Here is a 20,528-nt window from a genome sequence, read left to right on the forward strand (position 1 = left end):
TTCGATTATTATAGTGTGGACCTATTCTTTAGTCAGGGTATATAATATACATCTACGTGGACTCTTAACTACGCAATAAAACGTACTACATACTGACAAAATAAATTTGGACGAAGCTATATTTGTACTTGTAGTGTATACATATTTTGGTAAAGAAACGAAAAGTGTATTTCGTTGTACTAAATTATATATAATATGCTAAGTTACAATGAGATCAAAGAAATCAAATAATACTTTAAAATATGTAGATAACAGCTACAAAACCTTACTAAAGTAAAATTAATTTCTCTACTTTCTATAATAATAAAATCTGTCGATTCACCTCTTCTGGCACAGTCTGATTTAAGTCTTTGTACATTCTACTGCCACACTAGGGGAAACTTCCATTTAGAGTGACACTAGCGTTTGATAAGTTCTATATAATAATATGTAATTGAGCATATCCAAAAAAATATTACAAATATGATATTTGTAATATTTATTATATGATATTGTTTATAATAAAGAAAGCATGTTAAAAGTAATAATTATTTAAACTTATTTAGGCAAAGTGCAAAGAGAAGTCATGGCTATCCTAACGATCAGATTTTTTGACAAAATATCAAACTTGAAAATGACTAGATATTCAAATGTTTTTACTTCCAAAGGTGTTTTTCGGTAGTTCTTATAACCACGCTCTTAGCGCGTCAACATGAGCTTTGAACATAACACATTTTACACAATTTGTTTATAAAAATAAATACAATTTAACTCATACAATATATTCGTTATCATCTATCATAAATCACGCATCTCAACTTAAGGTTACTTTCCGATTTTTGCGGCAAGCGACTGCGCCCGAATTCGAATGAAATGCCACTGTATCACCTAGGCTATTTATGTTTAATTTTCTACCGACATTGGTCTAGCCACCCATGCGCCGTTACTTTGTAGTGGCACAGAGCGAAATGGTCCTATAGCCTATGTCAAAAAGTGGCATTTTATTTGATTTTTTGTCGGTCGCAGTAGCTTGTCGCGTTGGTTGGAACGGTACCTTTTCGTCAATCGAGCCGACGCAGCGCGACGCGGCATATCTTATTACCCAGATATCTATCTCTCACGCTACGAGATGTGTCGCGTCGCGTCGCCTACCAGTAGTGCTAATAAGTCAGATCCATCATATCACATTACACATAACTTACCCTTAAAATAACTTTTAAATTATAATACCTAAGGTATCTATTGTGTGGTACAAAACTGCCACTTCTGTTGGCTTTTTCTCGTTCAGTAAATCATACTTTATGCTAATAATATTTTACAATCGTTTTTAACCTAAAATTTTAATACTAAAACAATTATTAATAAATATAAGCTTCATAGGCCGCAATAACAAATTCGCTACAATCACATCAATATAAATAGTTGTTAATAAGACTATTACTAGTAAATCAGAGACATAAGATCGGTTGTCACCCGTATGGCTGAAACCAGAGACTAGCTAAGTAAAGACTTATTAAGAAAGACTAGACACTTAAGGAAACTCTCTATCTTATGTTTTGAACGTTAACTCGAATATTGTCTATCTATGTTTATCTCTACACAGCTAGAGTTACAAAAACTACTCGATCACAAAGTTCTAAACATTTATCGAAGTATACTAGTCGTTACCCAGTCGACTTAATATATAGACGAGAAACATACACATCTATATCAGAGCAAACGGGCCACCGACGACGGCGACTTGCCGCTGCGACAAAATTTCAGGCACTGCGACCGGCTCGATCGCGCAAAAAATTACAATGTGACACTAGCTGTGTGGCTGCAGCGACTCGTCACGGCTGTCGGTGACCGGTCTGCGCCGAACGGACTTATCATTAATCAATAATCATCAACTAAACTGCTCTATCTCGACTACGTAAGAGCTTAATCAATATTTGAGATTGAACGTTGAGCACGATTCGTCGTGAAACCGATCGGTCTAATTTTCAATCGCGATGTAGGTAAGACTATATCGGGTTGTATATTGATCTGAAATATATTATGATCGAATGTCTTTCAATACTAGATGTTGCCCGCAACTTCGTTGAGTCGTTTGTTTTCTGCTCGGGAACCATACATATTTGACTGTGCCCGTTAAGTTAGACTAAATGTATCTCTATATAAAATATAGCGATTTAGAGCCTGTCCAGATGAGGCGTTTTACGCGCGTACCCGAGATACTAGAGCTACATATATCGCGTCCAGATGCCTAAGCGCATTTTCTTACTCGCGCGTAAAACACTTGCAACGAGCGAGACTCTCGACTCACCCATAAAGCGCGCGAGCGACGTGCGAGTCGAGATACTTGGGTGCCATTGCAGCGTCCAAAACTACGCGCGAGTCCGTGGTGAATGGACGTATTTGATAACTTCGAGTCCATGTTTGTAGCGTAAAAACGCGCGGTATCTGGATGCAATAGCAATTGAAACGCGCGTATGGACTTCGCACGTAAAACCCCTCATCTGGACAGGCACTTAAGCGTGAGGAGGTAACAGACACACTTTCGCGTTTAGTATGGATATTGGATATAGATGTTGTATGCATTGTATTCATCCTCGTGATCCTTCTGTTATCTTGTGCTGTCATGTTGTAATAAACTCTTTTATAAGTGAACTAGTACATGCTAATAAAATGATCACTGATAAATAACAACAATCCAGTAAGCTATCTGGATAATTATTGATCAGTGATCATTTTTTATTTATAGTAGAAACTCGCTAAAATAAATAACTTTACTTTAAAATAAACCATTGTTTTACTTTGCGTTTGTCAAGACTTTAGCTAACAGCTAGGCGGAAACTTGTACTGTCATATCGAATAATTAATATTTGTGTAAAAAATCGGAGTAATACATAATTTACTCGTACCTACAAAATTGTGGATATACTTATTATGATATTATACGCACAAGGCGATGATATGAAGTCCGTATTGATTGGTATGGCGTACGCGTACTTTGCAACTTTGCAATTTAATCTAAACAGCAGGCCTACTACGAAACCGTTTTGAGACTCAAACAATCGAATGAGAATGCCACGTTCTGCTCTAACAACGTCATTTCTCGTTTGTTAGAGTAATGCCTGTTTTCACCAACCACCTCCTAACGCTAGGTGGTCCCCTAGCGGCCATGAAGGGTACATATCCTTCAAGATTTCAAGATGTTTTGTGTGTCGCGTTCGTTCTTAGGGCGTAAGAACTTTTGCAAAACATTACTTTTTTTTTAAATGTGTTTGTTTTAAGAGATATTTGACCCGCAAGATCGCTAGGGAACATTTAGCGTTAGCGGAGACCGTTGGTGAAAACAGGCATAAGACGCGGAATTCCGATTCGATTTGATTTGGTTACAAAGCGGTTTCGTGGTACGGACCTATAGTATAAACACTAAACAGAGAGCGAATTTGGTAGATCCCGACTTTTCACTGAGGTATATCAAACTGTATACGAGTATTACAGCATCGCCTACTTTCCTGATCATGCCAATTACTGGATTTTTACTACCGCATACATGTTTAGGTACATTATACGACTAATGTAAAGATTAATGTAGTAAGTTAATTTGCAGATTAGTAAGCTTTTTAAAATTTATAATATACTTTCGTATACATAATTGTAAATTATAATACTTAGAAGTTATAGGTAATCTCTTCTTCATTAATTACAAATTATATTGTTTGGCATACAGCATAATGTTAACAGCATAATATAAACTATTCAGTAATTATATATAATGTATTACAGTTTTAGTTTCTAAAACTCTAAACACACTAGGCCGAAAATACGCGGCCGAAGATCGGCATGATTACGTCAGTAATGCGCTACGCATTTTGAGAGTACAATATAACACGACGTAATTTCAGCATGGTGTGTCACCGGGTAGGTCACCGGTAATTTAAAATACATTGAGGGCGTAATCATGCCGAACTTCGGTCGGGTATTTTCGGCCTAAAGTGTTTAGACACTTCTATTTATATGCGTCCGCGCGATCGAGCGGTTTGGCCGCAGCACAACGAGATCACAAGCAGTTAAATGTAACGATTTATTTAAATAGCGGCTTGTGATGTATGCTGTAGCCAAACAGCACGATCGCGCGGGCCCATTTAAATCGAGCCTTTTTCACCTGGCCTATGAAAGATGGGCGTGAGTGTGAAGAGAGAAGGACGATGTTTGATTTTTTGGGTTAGTCGTACTCTTAAGTACTTTTTGTATGTAGTAAAACATAATCGTTGCATTTGCAACATTAATATAGTTTAACCAATGTTTCGCAAAGCTCGAAACTTTAGAGCTTTGCGAAACATTGGTTTTGATTTTAAACGGTGGAATGGCACCTACAACTGCGTGCATTTAGGTCGACGCATTTCCGAGCTGGTTAGTCATTGCGTAATCTGCCAGGATTCCAAATGGCCAGATAGAAATCAGATACAATAGAGTCAAGTTTACTCGCGAGAAAGTTAATAAATTCGAGTTGGCTTATAAAGCGGAGACATTCGGAATACGAATACCCGAGGTGAGGTAAAAGTAGAAATTTCTAGATGATCTACCTTGACGGCGAGTTCTAATGTAAGACAATATTAGTGCCTCGAGATATAGATACTAGAAGAACGACACTATTCCCAGATTACAAGTACGGCACTGGATGTGGACGCCACCTATGGATGTCGTCAATATTTCATCACAAATCTGAATTGTATAATATCAGGAATAGCGCAACACAGAGAATAATATAAGCGAAGACTAAAAAAGTGTCATCCTCTGTGCCCTAAGAATTAAGATGACCGCAGATCTAGCCGCACTTATTAGCTGCGTTGAATACGAAATAATATGCGGCAACTCCAGCGCGTTTGGTGCGTCCAGCTGCGCTCACCTTACTACAAGAAATTCGACAAACAAATTAACTTTTACGGATCTTATTCTTCCGTTCTCCCAGCAAGCATTTACCTGCACCATCGGGTGAACTAGTCGGAAGATACCCTGCTGAAATCCGTAAAAGCGGGTTCATTAAAAAAAAAAGGTTCTACAGTTGTCTACTATAGGGGTGAGGAGCCGAGGCGGGCTCAGGGGTCGTGTCACGCGCGGCCCAGCATGGCGGCGACGTCGCCCGCGGACTGGGAGTGCAGCAGGGCGCGGGCACGGGGCGGCGCGCGGGGCTGCGCGGGCGCCGCCGACAGCGCCATGCCCGTCACGAACTCGTGCCGCGTCGCCTCCGTCGGCGTGATGCGTCGCTTCGGGTCCCATCTGCGGACATCACATGAGCGGTAGAGAATAAGGTCAGGGCCGGGTTTATATTTTTATGAGCCACTTTAATTTCGCCGCCCCGTTTACGTAACCTGCCGTCATAGGACGCTGCCGCCCATAGGCCATGGCCTATAGAGTATAGTGCTTATACATAAATCCAGGGCTGTATAAGGTATTAAGACTACCATTACACGGAAGTAAAGCAAAGGTTGATCCAGGACTAGATACTGGACGAAATTCGTACCTAGAGGTTGTGTGATTTCATTAAGATATCATTAACTATTTAGAACTATCGTTAAGAATATTAATTTCAACTAAATGGTAGGTATACTTTATTGACATTTTTGTTCAACACATAAGATTAATTATTATCATCCCGAATCGTGAAAATTAACATGTTGTAACTTGTAACAGGTGGAGTCAAAGTCTTTGAAACCATCATTCAGTATTACGACGTAATATTATGGTTTTTAGTATTTGATTCACCTTATACACCAAATGATAGTTGTTCAAGCTGTAATTCGCAATCGAAACACGTACAGATAAATTATATCATTAGTAAATACTTAAATAGCTTCGTTCAAATCAGCCGCTAGCCGGTCCTAATACAGGTTTCGATAAGTCCTACACGAGAACGTTTTCCGCAGAGCTTGAAACTATTTAGACAGGAATTTGAATGTGGGAAAGAGATCATTTTTAGCTGAATATATGACCTACAAGGCTCTTAAGGTATTGGAAGTTGGATGACATAATAAAACGTCAATGCGAAACAGCTATCACTCAAAAGTTTTTGACCACGTGCAAGATAACTCTTGAGTGACACGAACAAGTCGAGGGAGTGCTAAGCTGTTTCTGCTGTCTCTTAAGTTACACTTTACAATATGTCGTAGCTTTGTAAATAAGCTGTACCTAACTAGGCAAGTAAGTACTTAATAACTAAGACAATATTTTCAAAGTGAAAAAGAATATGATGCTTATTATTACGAAGCTACAGTTCGAGATAATTTTGGAGTACTTTTTGATACAAAAATTTTTTTTCTCTAAAATATTAACAAAGAAAGTTTCTCATTATACTCAATTCCCTGTCTATAAGTACTGAAATCTTACGTCGTAAGTGAGGGGTCTAGATTGGGAATCTAGATCAAGGCAATCCCTACAGCCCAGACTCTACTTTTACCAACTAAAGTAACGTTTTTTGTCATTAAGAAGTTATGAAAGATAATAATTGTGTTGAGATAATTAGGATCGGGAGTGGCGGTAGAAAATGTTTTTGGTTCGACAAGGCTGCATGGTAAGTTTAGTAAACATTTGATACGTTATATATAGATAATAATATATGTTACAACACACACATAATTATGTTATCCACCCTAATTGAGTTTTCTAATGGTAAATGTTGATTCAGAATTCGAGACATGTAGCTCCTGAATCAGACACAGCAAGAACGCACGGTCGATTTGAATGAATTGAACATTTAAAGTAGCCAATTTTTTATCAACACAAGTTATGAATAATATGAAAGATAATAATAATATTCATTTATTGGATACAAAGTAACTATTGCATTATGTCTATGATAGAGCTGTTACTTTATACAAACCAACATTAAATTAATTCGATTTGATTAATGATATAAACCGCGGACTAGCGAACAAGACATAGTGTTGCTTCGGAAAAACAAGGCTCGCTAATTCGGATTTAATCTCAACTTTCAATCCTTACATAAGCAGTTTGTGCGTACTACATAATATTTCTGAGTCATTACTCATTAGCCATTACGTTAAGTGATATAAAGAATGATGTTAATTTTACTTATAAATTACCAATTATAATATGTCTCACATCTTTCCGCTAAAGTTGGCAGTGCTAGACCGGTCAGAATTCTTTATTCTATAAGCAGTTTTTATGACGTTATCATAAAGGTCCTGTTGGCTCCTGTTAGCGGTAAAATAACTCTGAACAGTAGCTAATTACGCACGTATAATATGACGTAACGCGTTAGATAACGCTGGCGCAACGCAGACGCGACATTTTCTTAATCACCTTTAATGCCTAAGTGTGTGCGGTATGAGTTGCGACTTGCGAGTTACGAGAGGTTACGCCGAGAGTAAACATTCTGGCCAACAAACACGATGATAGTAGTATTTTATTACTATGTTAAAATTAAGTTATAAGAAAATATTATGAACGAATTTGAAAGTAGTCCTCCGGACTACGTCATTCCAATTGAGTGTATGAGTTTAATGTTCTACTGTGGTTCTAAGTTATTGCAAGTGTATATTAATACTAGAGTTCGCCCAATGGTCGAAATTCGACCTTAGTATCAAAGACATTAGGGCTACTACCTATATTTTGTAAAAGAATATTGATTATATCATTATTTTTTTCAACTCTTGTCTCTGGTTGTCTAATAGTATCTAAGATTCAATAAAAAAATTGTCAACAGACTTCAACCATACATAAAAGAGTATAATTCGTATATACTTATATATATAGGTTTGTCACTCAAAAATCTGTCATCTTCTTGAGTGTGCGTATTGTAGTGTGTGTAATGTTTTATTTGTTAAAAAAATGTATGATAAAAGCATAATTTCAAAATAATATTAGCTCGATGCACTCCTTCACCATATAAACTATACTCGGAACTGTGCAAAATTTCATGCACCTACGTTTCCGCATTTTTCGTGAAAAGGGATACAAAGTTTTTCGTTCACGTATTAATATGTAGATTTAACTAATACAGCTTTGGTATGTCATCGGCGTTTTGAAATTCACAGTAGACTCAGAATGTTGAGTCTATTTCGTGCAGTTACAAAATAAGTGGGCTTTTCTTCATGACGCGTAAAGCAATAACTAGCGTGTTCATTTGAAAATGTCAAGAAAACTCTGTATAGGTTACCAGTATCAACTGAGTGGTTGTCGGTTGTCGCAGTCAGGTTGTCTAGTCGTCGGTTACGTCACCGTAACCTTTCACTGCGCGTGCGCATTTTGGACGTTTTTGCCGGTAATGTGGGAAAGGAATGTGTCTTTCGAACGAAAGAAAAGCGACATACCGCACGCATTTTATGGTTTTTAACCGCTGTTTATATACTTTACATGTGAAATAAAAAGCTGTGTATTATGTAATACATCATAAACCCACCATTAGGTACGTTTCCTGCTCAGTATAAGAATATTAACCTCGTATTTTTAAAACTTGGAAGAAAGTTAAATAATATCATTCAAGTCAGTTACGTAGTATTGTTAGTTAATCCGAGATTGTAAGAGGTACTCTGAAGTCCAAATAAATACGTAGCAACTCCCATATTTGTTACGCCTTTAGTGGTCCAGCAGTTTAGAGAACATGGCTCTTGACTCGGAAGTCGTGGGTTCGATTTTTACGTTGGGAAATGCTATAGTTTGGTTAGGACTGACTGTTTGACAAGTAAGGTGATCCATGCGTCGGATGGGCATGTAAAAAGTCAGTCCTGCGCCTGATCTCTCGCTAGTCGTGTCGCTCTTCCGTCGCACTGGGCCATCAAAGTAAAGGAATGGAGAGTTCTACTTCAGCTGACGTCTTCCGCCGCGCCAACTAACAACACTGAAACGTCAACCCACTTCACGTCTAACGTCCGCCATAGGCGCTACATCTATTCTTCTATAAAAGCGTAATAACTTTATCTTTATTTTATAATCCACATCAATATACAGTCAACAAGTTTCAAGTAATTAGCACAAACAAAATGGTGCGCAGTACACATTAAGAGCGAGTGCTCTTAATGTGTACTGCGCACACACTTGGGCACTATACTCCTGCGTAACTGGCCTGGTTTCAATAAAACCGACCACCGTCACCGAAGCCGGTGTGGGGGTTGTTATCAGATCCAGGATAGTTTTTTTGACAGGCTTATTAATAATAATAATACCTATGGACGCTTCACACCACGTCAGTCTGGTCCCGTGCTAAGTACCTGAAGGATTTGTGTTACAGCCTTACAGGTAGCGGTCAGGACTAGTAATAATAGTGCGGCACAGAAGCTGCGGGCGGCGGGCGTATTCCCACGTTGTTTGGGATTTCTCTCGGCACTTTCACTGGGGTCAGACGGCCAAAGTCAGACGCGGGTGTGGCACGCGGATTTACTCGTATTAGGCCCAATTTCACCGACGACTGTTAAAGTTAATGCTCGAATCAGTATCACGTTATCTCTTTCGTTTTTCATATGAATGAAAGAGAAGACATTCCATTTTAACAAGCTGTTAACACTAACAGACGTTGGTGGATTTCGGTCTTATTAGGCTGTTGGATTGATGTGGACAAGTTGTATATTACGTACTCTATATCACCATTCATCATCATCAGCCCAGTCTATATAGATATTTATTTGTAGTATTTTCTCTAGTCATAGCTATGGGCATGTATCGTCAAAACAAAACCAACATTTTCAATTTTCGGCGAGACAGCCGGATTTTCCGGATTTACTCCACTTTCGTAATAAGACATTTTATGGTTTTACATTACATTACGAATGCATTGAAATGAAATGAGTTATTTTCGGATAAAAATTATCACTATAAAACGTCTACATGAGTCCTACCACCGGTTCGGGAACTAACCCGGCGAGAAGAACCGGTGTAAGGAATTCGCACGGAGCCACCTTTTACCAAACATTTTTGTAAAATAGTTCATTTTTAAAAAGTTACAAAACAATAACTTTAAACAATTTAAGCAAACTCTCATAATATCAAGGCAATGAATGTGGTCATACCGCACTCATAAACTTGCACTGCACCGCGCCGTCAATACATCATTTTGGGAACAAAGCTATGCTGATAAATGTTGTTTTTCCGAAGCGCTCTCAAAAGACAATTGCGCCATACGATATTAACTTAGTTTAATGTTTTAATAACAATAATGAGAAAATTTTGTAAACCACACCGGCTCTGGGTCAATCCTCTTGTTTTGTAGCTAACTATGTTAATTTTAACAGAGTAATTGCTATGAATAATAACTAATGAGTTTCCCAATGTAACACTGTGAGACTACCGTTGTTTGTTAAATTTGAATTATTATATCTCCGAAAAAATATCACTCACCTCCTCATATTATTGAAATTTAAACATAAAGCATTGTGTTTTTAATTATTTTATGCTAAATTTGAGTTTTAATATGAATATAGGTGGTCGTTTAATGAAAGTTCATAATATGCAAAAACTAACCTATCAATAAAGAAGTGACGCTGTATTTTTAAACACAAATGAATGTAAACATGGAACCAGTCGTGTACTGTTTGTGTTTTATTATGCTAAGTACTCACATGCGGTTTGCTCGATAGTTTTACTCCAAATCGAGTAACAATTATTATGTGGACCGCAAAACTCACAGCTCGAAGGCTCGCATCGAGCCGGCTCGATGGAATTAAATGTTATATCGATTTAGAATAAACTAATGTGTGGACGAAAGCCCGAGCCGCGGGTTTTGCTCGACGTTATTGCTCGATCGAGCAAAACCGTATGTGAGTACTTAGCATTACGCTGTTTTGTCACTATGTATCATAAATATTTATCCCCATGCTAAATTATAGCTTTCTAATACGTGAAATTTTAAAAAATAGTCAGAATCGTATAAAATTACCACATTTACTTAGCTGACGTAAACTCAATCATACTTGAGCAACTTTGTTCAAAACAACTCTCGCTAATCTATCAGCCATATTTAGCGCTAGGATGTAACATGCCAATTTGTCAATGTGGTCTATATTGGGCAAAACGCCTGATGATATCTGGATGCGACGCTCAGCCCCGGATTTATAAATAGGCCGTTTAAGCCGCGTCCATATAGGGGGCCGCCGGCCGACAAATTTCGTACATAGGGCGGCGGAAATAAAGTGGTCTATACCACAGAATACATATTAGTTTAACAACCTATACTCATAAAATATAATATAAATTCGGCACTGGATATGCCGAGTTGGTCACATCTTGTTTCTGTTTCATTCGTCGATTCTGATACAACATAATATCATTGTTTCTCTTTGAAATGAAATATCTCAGTGACGTTTATGCTATAAGCGATCTCGAGAGAGATCGTTTTAAATAGCGATAAGGCCGCCCTTGAGTTTGTCTAACTATTAACATAATATCAAGACTTCTATCTTCGTTTTTGTTTCATTTGCAGATTCTGATGCATTGTCTTTTTTATTCTGTTTGTGATAAAAAGAGATAAAAAATGTCTCTCTAGTCTCTCTCAGTAGTACTCACTCTAGACAGCGATGCAGGAAGTGCAGGAAGGCGGGGTCGTCGCTGCGCACCGCCGTGGACAGCGTCCGCGACCCCGGCCGCCGCTTGCGACCCTTCGAGTTCGTCACCACGCGCGGGGAGCCCTTTGAGTCTGCGGAAATATGTTGTAGTAAGAAGTAGAAACGCATCAGGTAGTTTACAGAGAAAAACCATACTTAATATACTTAATCAGTGGCGCGTGAGCTTTCGGTCTGTGCGTACGCGTATCGCGATCGTTAATGCAAGTGTACCTATCTACGTAATACGTATCGTTTGTTTCGTTTCAACGATTATTTTGCATGATGGAGGAAGAGGAAGATTTAAATTTACAAAGTAGCAATAGCAGGGATTCTGACTATATCAGAGAGTGTGAGATTGAACTTCACAACCTCGAATATTCAGGAGATATTACCATTCAAGATGATATAAATCATCAGCCTATTGTGCAGAAAAGAAAAACTCGAGAAGATGAGACGGAAAGTAGTGATGGTTTTACAACGGTTGTGCGTAAACCAAAACGCCTTATACGTAGTACATCTTTGATTGATAAGTCTGTTCAAAAACAAGCGGGATTTGAGCAAATGGAAGATTTTGAGAAAAAAAATGAAATTTGTGTTACTTCTAGTACTGAGTTACCTAAGCAGATGGCGATGGCACGGTTATTACTAAGCGAAAATATTCAGAATATTATTAAAATAAAATACAAATCTCCCTACAAGGTTTTTATACAATTTGAAAACGAAAATGATGCCGAAAAATTGCTCAATTGCTCAAAATTCAAAGATTTAGATTATCGTTGTCAAAAGACTTTTGAAAACTCCGTTTCTTATGGATTGATTAAAGGGGTTGATTTGGATTTAAAGGAAGATGAGATGTTTAAAATTTTCGAGTGTGAACATACTATATTAAACATAAAGAGATTGAAAAGGTTGTCCTCGGAAGGAAAATGGATAGATAGCGAATCAGTTCGAATATGTTTCCAAAATTCTACCTTACCTCCGTATGCATATGCATATGGTTGTAGGTTTAAGGTAGAACCTTTCGTATTTCCGGTGACCCAGTGCTTTGGCTGTTGGAAGTTTGGACACTATATAAAATTTTGTCCCAGTAAAAAAATGTTGTGCCCCAAGTGTGGGAATTCAAGTCATACAAATTGTTCATTAGAGAACATTAAATGCTTAAATTGTAAAGGCTCACATTTTGTACTTGATCGAGGATGCCCAATGTTTGCGAAAGAAAAAGAAATCCGTCTTTTGATGAGTGAACAAAATATTACTTATAAAAAAGCTCTAGAGATAATAGCTATACGACGTGAGGAAAAAAATAAATATAATTCTCATAATGATGACAACACAGCCAATAATGTTGAGATTGTAACCATTGTAACAGAAAATAATTTGACTACACCAAATTTGTACAGCGATGTTGTGAAAAGAAAAGTTGGAATACGTGAAACACAAGATTTGAATTCTGGTAGCTCTGGATCAGAAAATGGGGTTCGTATTTCAACAGGAAGAAAATTAAAAAGAGTGCAGAAACAAAGAAGGCAACGTAATAATGAAGATAGAAATCAAGGTGAAATAGTTAAAGAAATGGAAGTAGATAATCATATTGAAGAAGAAGAAAATGACACACAAAGTAATTATGTAGAAAAGGAAGAAAATAAAATAGATGTTAAAAAGTTACTGGAAAAGTTATACCAAGCAATAATGTCAAAGAAAACGTTTGAGGAAAAAATTGGTGCAGTTGTTAATATTATTATTGAGGAATGTAAAACGTTTATAGTTAATTTCTTTAATAAGTTTAATTTATTTGAGAGTATATTAGAAGCTGTACTTAATAATGGACAGCGATAGTTCGAAATTTATTGATATTAATATTGTACAGTGGAATGCTCAAAGTTTGCGCCCAAAATTGACTAGCTTTAGTGATTTTTTAATTCGAGAAAAAATTCACATTGCTATAATTAGTGAAACCTGGTTTGACTCCAATTTAGGAATTCATATAAATAGTTACAATATCTTCAGAAAAGACAGAGCGGACTCATATGGTGGTGTGGCAATTTTAATTCATAAATCTATTCGATGTTCGGTAAGTACTTTTCAATGCCATAATTCAAGTATAGAGACGCTTCATGTGAAGGTTCATAACTGTAAGTATATTCAAAATATTGTTTCTGTTTACTGCCCGTCATCTTCTAGAACAATGTTAGAGGACTGGCATTTTTTGTTTAGTTCTTTTCCTAATAAAACTATTATAGCGGGAGATTTTAATGCACACCATAGTGATTGGTCGTATAAAACAGATTTGAGAGGAACTCAGTTGTCGGATGTTATTTCAGACAATAATTATGTATATTTAAATGATGGAACACATACTCGTATAAAATTAGTAAATCAAAATTTACAAAGATCGTCGCCAGACATCACATTCGTGTCTGCGGATATTGCTATAAATTTTCTATGGACAGTTTTAAATGAGAATTTTGGTAGTGATCATCTTATAATTAAGTTCTACACAAAAATAAATTTTTCAAATAATTATTTTCAAAAAAGAAATGTAAAGAAAATTTCATGGTCCAAGTTTCAAGATAGTTTAGTTTCATCTTTTTCAGAAATTAATGTAGAATCCTTAAATAGCGATGTACAATTAATGTATGATGTTTTCCTAAATATGTTAAACACAGCGATTAACACCAGTGTACCTTTAATAAAAATATGTAATAACCCACAATCTAAGTTTAAGGCAAAAGATTATTGGTGTCAATCACTCTCATTAGCTGTAGCCCAACGCAGATTAGCTCTTAGTCAGTTTCGTCGAAATCCCACCCCAGATAATTTTATTAAACTACAATCTAAGATTAAGGAGGCAGCAAAAATGATTAAAATTAAAAAACAAGAAAGCCGTAAAAATTTTTATGATTCTATAAGTTCGGAAACTTCACCTACTGAAATGTGGAGACGAATGCAATGGATTAAGGGAATTCGTAGAAATGTGTCGTATGTAGATGTAGATAGTCGAAAAAATTTATTAGAATCACTTACTCCAGATTGGGTCGAAAATGTCTCTCCAACTTTTTCCTCCGAAAACTATGAATTAGAATCGAACTTTTCCCTACAAGAACTTAAAAATAGTATTAAAAATAAAGATACGGCGCCAGGAGATGATGGTATCACATACTCTATGATATCTTCGCTTCCAGAAACTTTATTAGTCTTTCTGTTGAATATTTACAATTTGGTTTTTAATACTGGACAGATTCCATGGCAATGGCGGGAGGTGGTTATTTTACCGATACCTAAAGTAAGTCAACATGGGGCCGATTTACAACTGAGGCCCATTTCTTTGATGACCTGTATTTGCAAAATTTTTCATAATATGATTCTTAAGCGTCTAGAATGGTTTGTTGAAAAAAATAATGTATTATCATCTACAACAGTAGGTTTTAGAAAGTCTCAATCTTGTATGGATAATTTAGTTCGTTTAGTTTCTTATATTCAAATTGGGATGTCTGATAATATGCCAACTCTTGTCTGTTTCTTGGATATCGAGAGTGCTTATAATGATGTTTTAATAGATAAAGTGGTTTTAAATTTGGATGAAATTAACGTTGGTAAAAAAATTTGTAAATATTTATGGTCTTTTTTGAAGGAGAGACACTTAAAAATCAAAAAAGATGATGGACTAGGAGATTTTATACGATGGACTTTTAAAGGCTTGGCACAAGGAGATCCGCTCTCTCCTACTCTTTTCAATTTAGTAACCCGAAGGATATGTAGATTAGTTTTGGATGAAGGAATTGGTGTTTCTCAGTATGCTGATGATTTTGCTATTTTTTTAAAAAACAAAGATCTTAATGAATGTGCAAGAAAAATCCAAAGTGTTCTTGACAAAATTATTGTAGCATTAAATGAAATTGGTTTAAAATTATCTATAAACAAAACAAAATTTTGTGTTTTTAGCAGAGGAAGGAGAAAGAATATACCGGTTTTAAATATTTATAATAATCAATTGTCTTCAGTAGATTGCTATAAATATTTGGGTGTATGGTTAGACAGGAGTCTCCTTTGGGGTAAGCACATTAAAATGACGGAAGAAAAATGTAATAAATATTTAAATATTCTAAAGGTTCTCGTGGGAACGTCATGGGGAGTTCATCCAATACATATGAGAGGTTTATATTTTTCATTAATTAGATCTAGACTTGATTACGGTAGTATTTTATATGGTAGTTCAGCTAAAAGCAATATTTCTAGATTGGATAAAGTTCAAAATCAGGTTTTAAGAATTATAGGTGGGTTTATTAGGAGTTCACCTATTCATTGCATGGAAAGTGAGCTGAGCATTCCACCACTATTTATAAGAAGACAATTTTTAGCATACAAATATATTTTAAAATCATATTCTTGGAAAGATAATGCAACAGTAGATTTAATAAAAGAGCTTAGTCTTAAATGTCAATGTCGATATTGGTGTAGGAAAAAACTCCCACTTTTAGTTAATGTTTACCGTGAAACATGCAATTTAGAAGTTTACTCTAGTCGTCTGCTGGATCAGTTTTGTTTAGATATATGGTTGTCTCAAATAGACATAAGGAGCTTTGTTATTCCCAATTTAAGCAGTGTTAAAAAGGCTAAGGATGAATATGAGCCAAATAATTTAAAATGTATAATTCAAGACGAAATAGCAGATAAATATAGATCATGGCATAAATTATTTACAGATGGCTCTAAAAGTAGTTCTGCACGAGGCGTAGGAATCTATGATCCAGCAAATGATCAAAGTTTTATGTTTAAAGTGATAGGAGAAGTTTCAATTATGTCATTAGAGTTAATTGGTATTTATGAATCTCTAAAATATGCTATTGAAAGTAATTTGAGAAAAATTGTAATTATGTCAGATAGTAAGAGTGCACTACAACATATCGTCCGATGTGCGATGGGATTACGAGGGATATCGATTGCTTATAACATTCTGGGATGTATTTATGAATGTGATAATAGACAAATTGATTTAAAGTTACAGTGGGTCCCGTCTCATATCGGATTACCAGGTAATGAAGAGGCAGATCAATTGGCAAAAGAAGCATGTTCGTCTGGAAGTGAATTAATTATAAAACCTTTTTATTCTGAATTGTTATCAAAATTTAAAAACAAAACATTATCTTTGTGGAAAGAATATTTCGATGAGAGATGTAAAACAAAAGGAATATGGTATAAAACAATCCAATGTGAGCCTCTTCATATCCCTTGGTTTGCAGATAGTAACATAAGTAGAAAATTGTTAAAAACAGCCTTAAGAATCCGTTCAGGACACATTCTATCAAAGTCATTTGCATTTTTAATGAAGATAGAAGATTCGGCTATCTGTGAAAATTGTAATAAAATAGATGATGTCTGGCATGTTTTGATGGAATGTGTCAAGTATAGAAGTAAAAGAAATTTACTCATCAACCAATTTAATATAAATATTTTAGATGTGGGATGGATTCTGAGTTGTTTGCACATGCCTAGATCTAATGCAGCTTTGGCTGTTTACAATTTATTGCTGGAAGTTGATGAGTGAATTTCATTAAGGCGGATACGATGGGGTTGACATGTCTATTGGCAAAAACCCCCATAAAAATAGATTAAAAAAAAAAAAAAAAAAAAAAAAAAAAATATACTTAATAATATTATAAATACGAAAGTGTGTCTGTCTGTCTGTTACCTCTTCACGCCCCAGCTACTTAACCGATTATGCTGTTTGGTATGGAGATCCTTTGTGTCTCGGGAAAGAACAACGCAACATAATTGCGAGCGTCATGCTAGTATAATAAGCCGATGGAGTTAAAAGTGGTCTACCCTTATATGGCCCATATTATATCGACCGCGTTGACTGCTGATAGATGTGTTCAATAAATCACACCATTGACCATCAACAGGTCGATTTTTAATCACTTTTGTTATGAAACTGCTATGTATAAGTAAAGAAATTTATTCAATGTAGGTAGATAAGTGGATCTACGAGTATGCATGTTATTTGCTCAGATTATGTCAAGTCAGTGGTTATAATATGTTGGCTGCAGGGTATAACATAACTCGACCACATTGTGTAGATTCAATTTGCGTATGACTTTATCAGATAGTACGTTGCACAATAATCACAATATTATGATAGAGCTGTTATATGCGTAATATGACAAAAAATATTATGTATGTCGATGGGGGTTTGTTGGTCATTAACTTTATCACCCATTCTTCCCCCTTGTCTGTAGCAAAGAACATCCCCGTAATAATTTAAGAAAGGAGGGGAGCTGGTCAACTACCCACCGAAGAACAGCCTCTTCCTAGTGGCGTGCAGCAGCAGGTCGGGCGGCGGCGGGCCCAGCAGCTCCATGATGCAGGACAGCTGCTCCGCCTCGTTCTCCCCCGGGAACAGCGGGTACCCCGTGTGCAGCTCCGCCAGGATGCAGCCTGGGAACATCAGTATTTTGGTTTACTTGCAAGGGTCGGTCCGGGTTAAAGTTAACGCTCGATAGAGCGTTAAAATAAAACATTCAAGAGAGGTGTCTATTGAGTTTTTTATTCATGATATATTTTATTATATAGGGTGTAACAAAAGTAAGTGATAATACTTTACACACCGTATGGGTCTCCTATGTAGAGTTTGCTTTGAATGTAGCAGCGCTGAAAGACATTTTTTTTGGTGATTTGTATTTTGAATGAATGAATTTGAAAAGAAAATAATAATCACGTTTGGACAAGAGATAAGCAATGTGACTGGCAAAGACAAAAGACAGTGATTAAAGTATGAATATATTTTATTAGTTTAATTTACAGATTTTAATTTAATTTAATTACCTATCAAATGAATAATTTGAAATTATGCACTATTTTACCTGCTATTGGGTAGTTCACTTGGGTTTTGGATAAAAGATCGACGTAAGCTGATGAGCTTGTTAGAGACCAGAAAACTCTATGCTGCTAATCATGCACCTACATCTAATGTTAGCTACGTTTATGTAAAACGTTGAATAACCGTAGTTTTATGTAAGGGTCAAAATAAATGGAGGCTATATCTCTATTAGCGAGTTATTACAAGATTCAAAGAGATAAGCGAAAAAATGTGATTGTGTAATAGAGTAAGTTCTGCCCCCAATTCTTAATCATAGAGAACGATAGAGCGTGAGAAAAAAATCTCTAAATATAGAGAATTAAAAAACTTCCGTTACGTTTTCTTATTTCTTTATAGTTACAGTTGATTAAAAGTTTATAGCTAGTAATTATTGCAGAAACATATTAATAACAAATTCATAGATTAGCTGACATACTTTTGGTCGTGCCTTATTCGAGTCACAAATATATCTATAAGATAAGATTATAAGTAATAACTTGATCTCTTGCAATCAAGAATTAATTATTGCTCGAACAACGTGCGAATATAAACACAAAACGAGTGGGATTAAAAGAAACGTATAATAGGTATAGCTGCGAAATATATTATGTAGCATAATATGGCTGAAAAACACGTAATAAAGTGCAAATACTGAAACGTTATATTATGTATTTGAACAAAATGTGTAAACAGTATGTAAATAAGTTCATAACTTTCATATTATACTGTATAATTCTTTTTTATAATTTTACATACTCTACTTGTGCATACTCTACATCAGCCATACTCGTAACTTAACGTGTGCGCCGCGCAGAGCCCCGGGTCTCCGCAAAGCCTTTGTAGGGATTCCACGTGAATACGTCTCGTTGTAATGAGAAAAATACACCCCTTCTACCAATCAGCGTCCCAATTCCGTTTTTTAATGAATTCGATTACGCTTAAATAACTAGTTACGCTTTATTTTACAAATTAAGGACGCGTAACTTTTTTTCATTTTTAGGGTTCCGTCAAAAATTTGGCTTTTTAATAGGATTCCAGCCAGCAAAATTTTAGAACCACTGTCCTACAGTGTTATTGTTTTAAGAGTATTTGCTCTGCGGAGCTTTGCCCCGGGCTGACATATTATGTCGACATGTCATAACGTCGCGTTACGCAACTCGGTAGAAAGCGGGAGAAAGGCGACATTGGCCGTGTGCGATTCGTAAATACCAATATCTTGTGCCCACAATGTTGCCAGTGTCGCCAGTTTAGATAATTACCCGTATACCCGGTTGTTTAGAAAAACTTCCGTACTGATGAGGTCAAAGTATTAAAATACATAGGTACATGGGCGTAGCGAGGTACAGGCAGATCCCGGCAGAAGCGGAGAGAGTTACAGGGTGAGGGGTGAGGCATTCAATCCCAGTTCGCTCGCTCATATTTTGTTTTTAATTATTACCTCACCTTCAATACTATAGTGAGATACTCACAATCATTTTAAGGATTTTCTCAATCTGCACAACATGTTTCGCATATAAAGGCTCCTCTTCACATTAGGCCCTGATAGACAACCAAGATTTTAGATTGTCACCATGATTGCGCAGCTGTTTAGTGTCTAAGCTCTTAACTCTACAGTATTCGACTATCCTAAAAAGATCCTTGGCAATTAACAATAATATTATGTTCTTTTACAGGTTCGAGATCACCTCTTCTAGTCCATCTAGGCCTTAGATGGACTAGAAGAGGTGATCACGAACCTGCAAAAGAACATAATATTATTGTTCTAGGGCCAACTTGAATAGGCCTCATAACAATTATTATGGACTGTTATGCATTCGTGTATCTGACAGAGACAGAGGTATTGACTAAGGAATGCAGTAATATTGTTATTTGTTTTATAGTACCTGCTACCTCGGCTTTTGAAAGTGGTTTACAGTAATTTGCACGACACAGCAAACAATAATTAACATGGCAACACTGAGCGAGTATGCGAGTCTCGTTTTGGCGGTATAATTTGTTTAATAGTGTCAATTAATTGTATAACAGGCCAACGGCCTGCACGCATAATAGAAATGCCAAATGTTTCGCATAACTTTCTTAAAATATGTAAACCTTACTATTTGTTTAGTAATTACTAATTAATTACTCAAACTTCTAGATCTTCTATT

General features: G+C 36.2%; 1 protein-coding gene across 2 annotated transcripts in view; it reads right to left on the reverse strand.

The window, feature by feature from the left end:
* Positions 1–4,040: 4,040 nt before the first annotated feature.
* LOC121736320 (dual specificity tyrosine-phosphorylation-regulated kinase 2) overlaps positions 4,041–20,528 on the reverse strand; it is a 32,650-nt gene continuing 16,162 nt past the window's right edge. For both annotated transcript variants that reach the window (XM_042127553.1, XM_042127465.1), the window contains exons 7-9: positions 17,817–17,960; positions 11,488–11,617; positions 4,041–5,250 (exon numbers count right to left, since the gene is read on the reverse strand). In XM_042127553.1, coding sequence (XP_041983487.1) covers positions 5,082–5,250; positions 11,488–11,617; positions 17,817–17,960 — 443 coding nt within the window. In that variant the 3' untranslated portion in view covers positions 4,041–5,081. The remainder of the gene's footprint in view (positions 5,251–11,487; positions 11,618–17,816; positions 17,961–20,528) is intronic.

Source organism: Aricia agestis, chromosome 1 (assembly GCF_905147365.1).
Source record: "Aricia agestis chromosome 1, ilAriAges1.1, whole genome shotgun sequence".
Taxonomy (NCBI): Eukaryota; Metazoa; Arthropoda; class Insecta; order Lepidoptera; family Lycaenidae; genus Aricia; species Aricia agestis.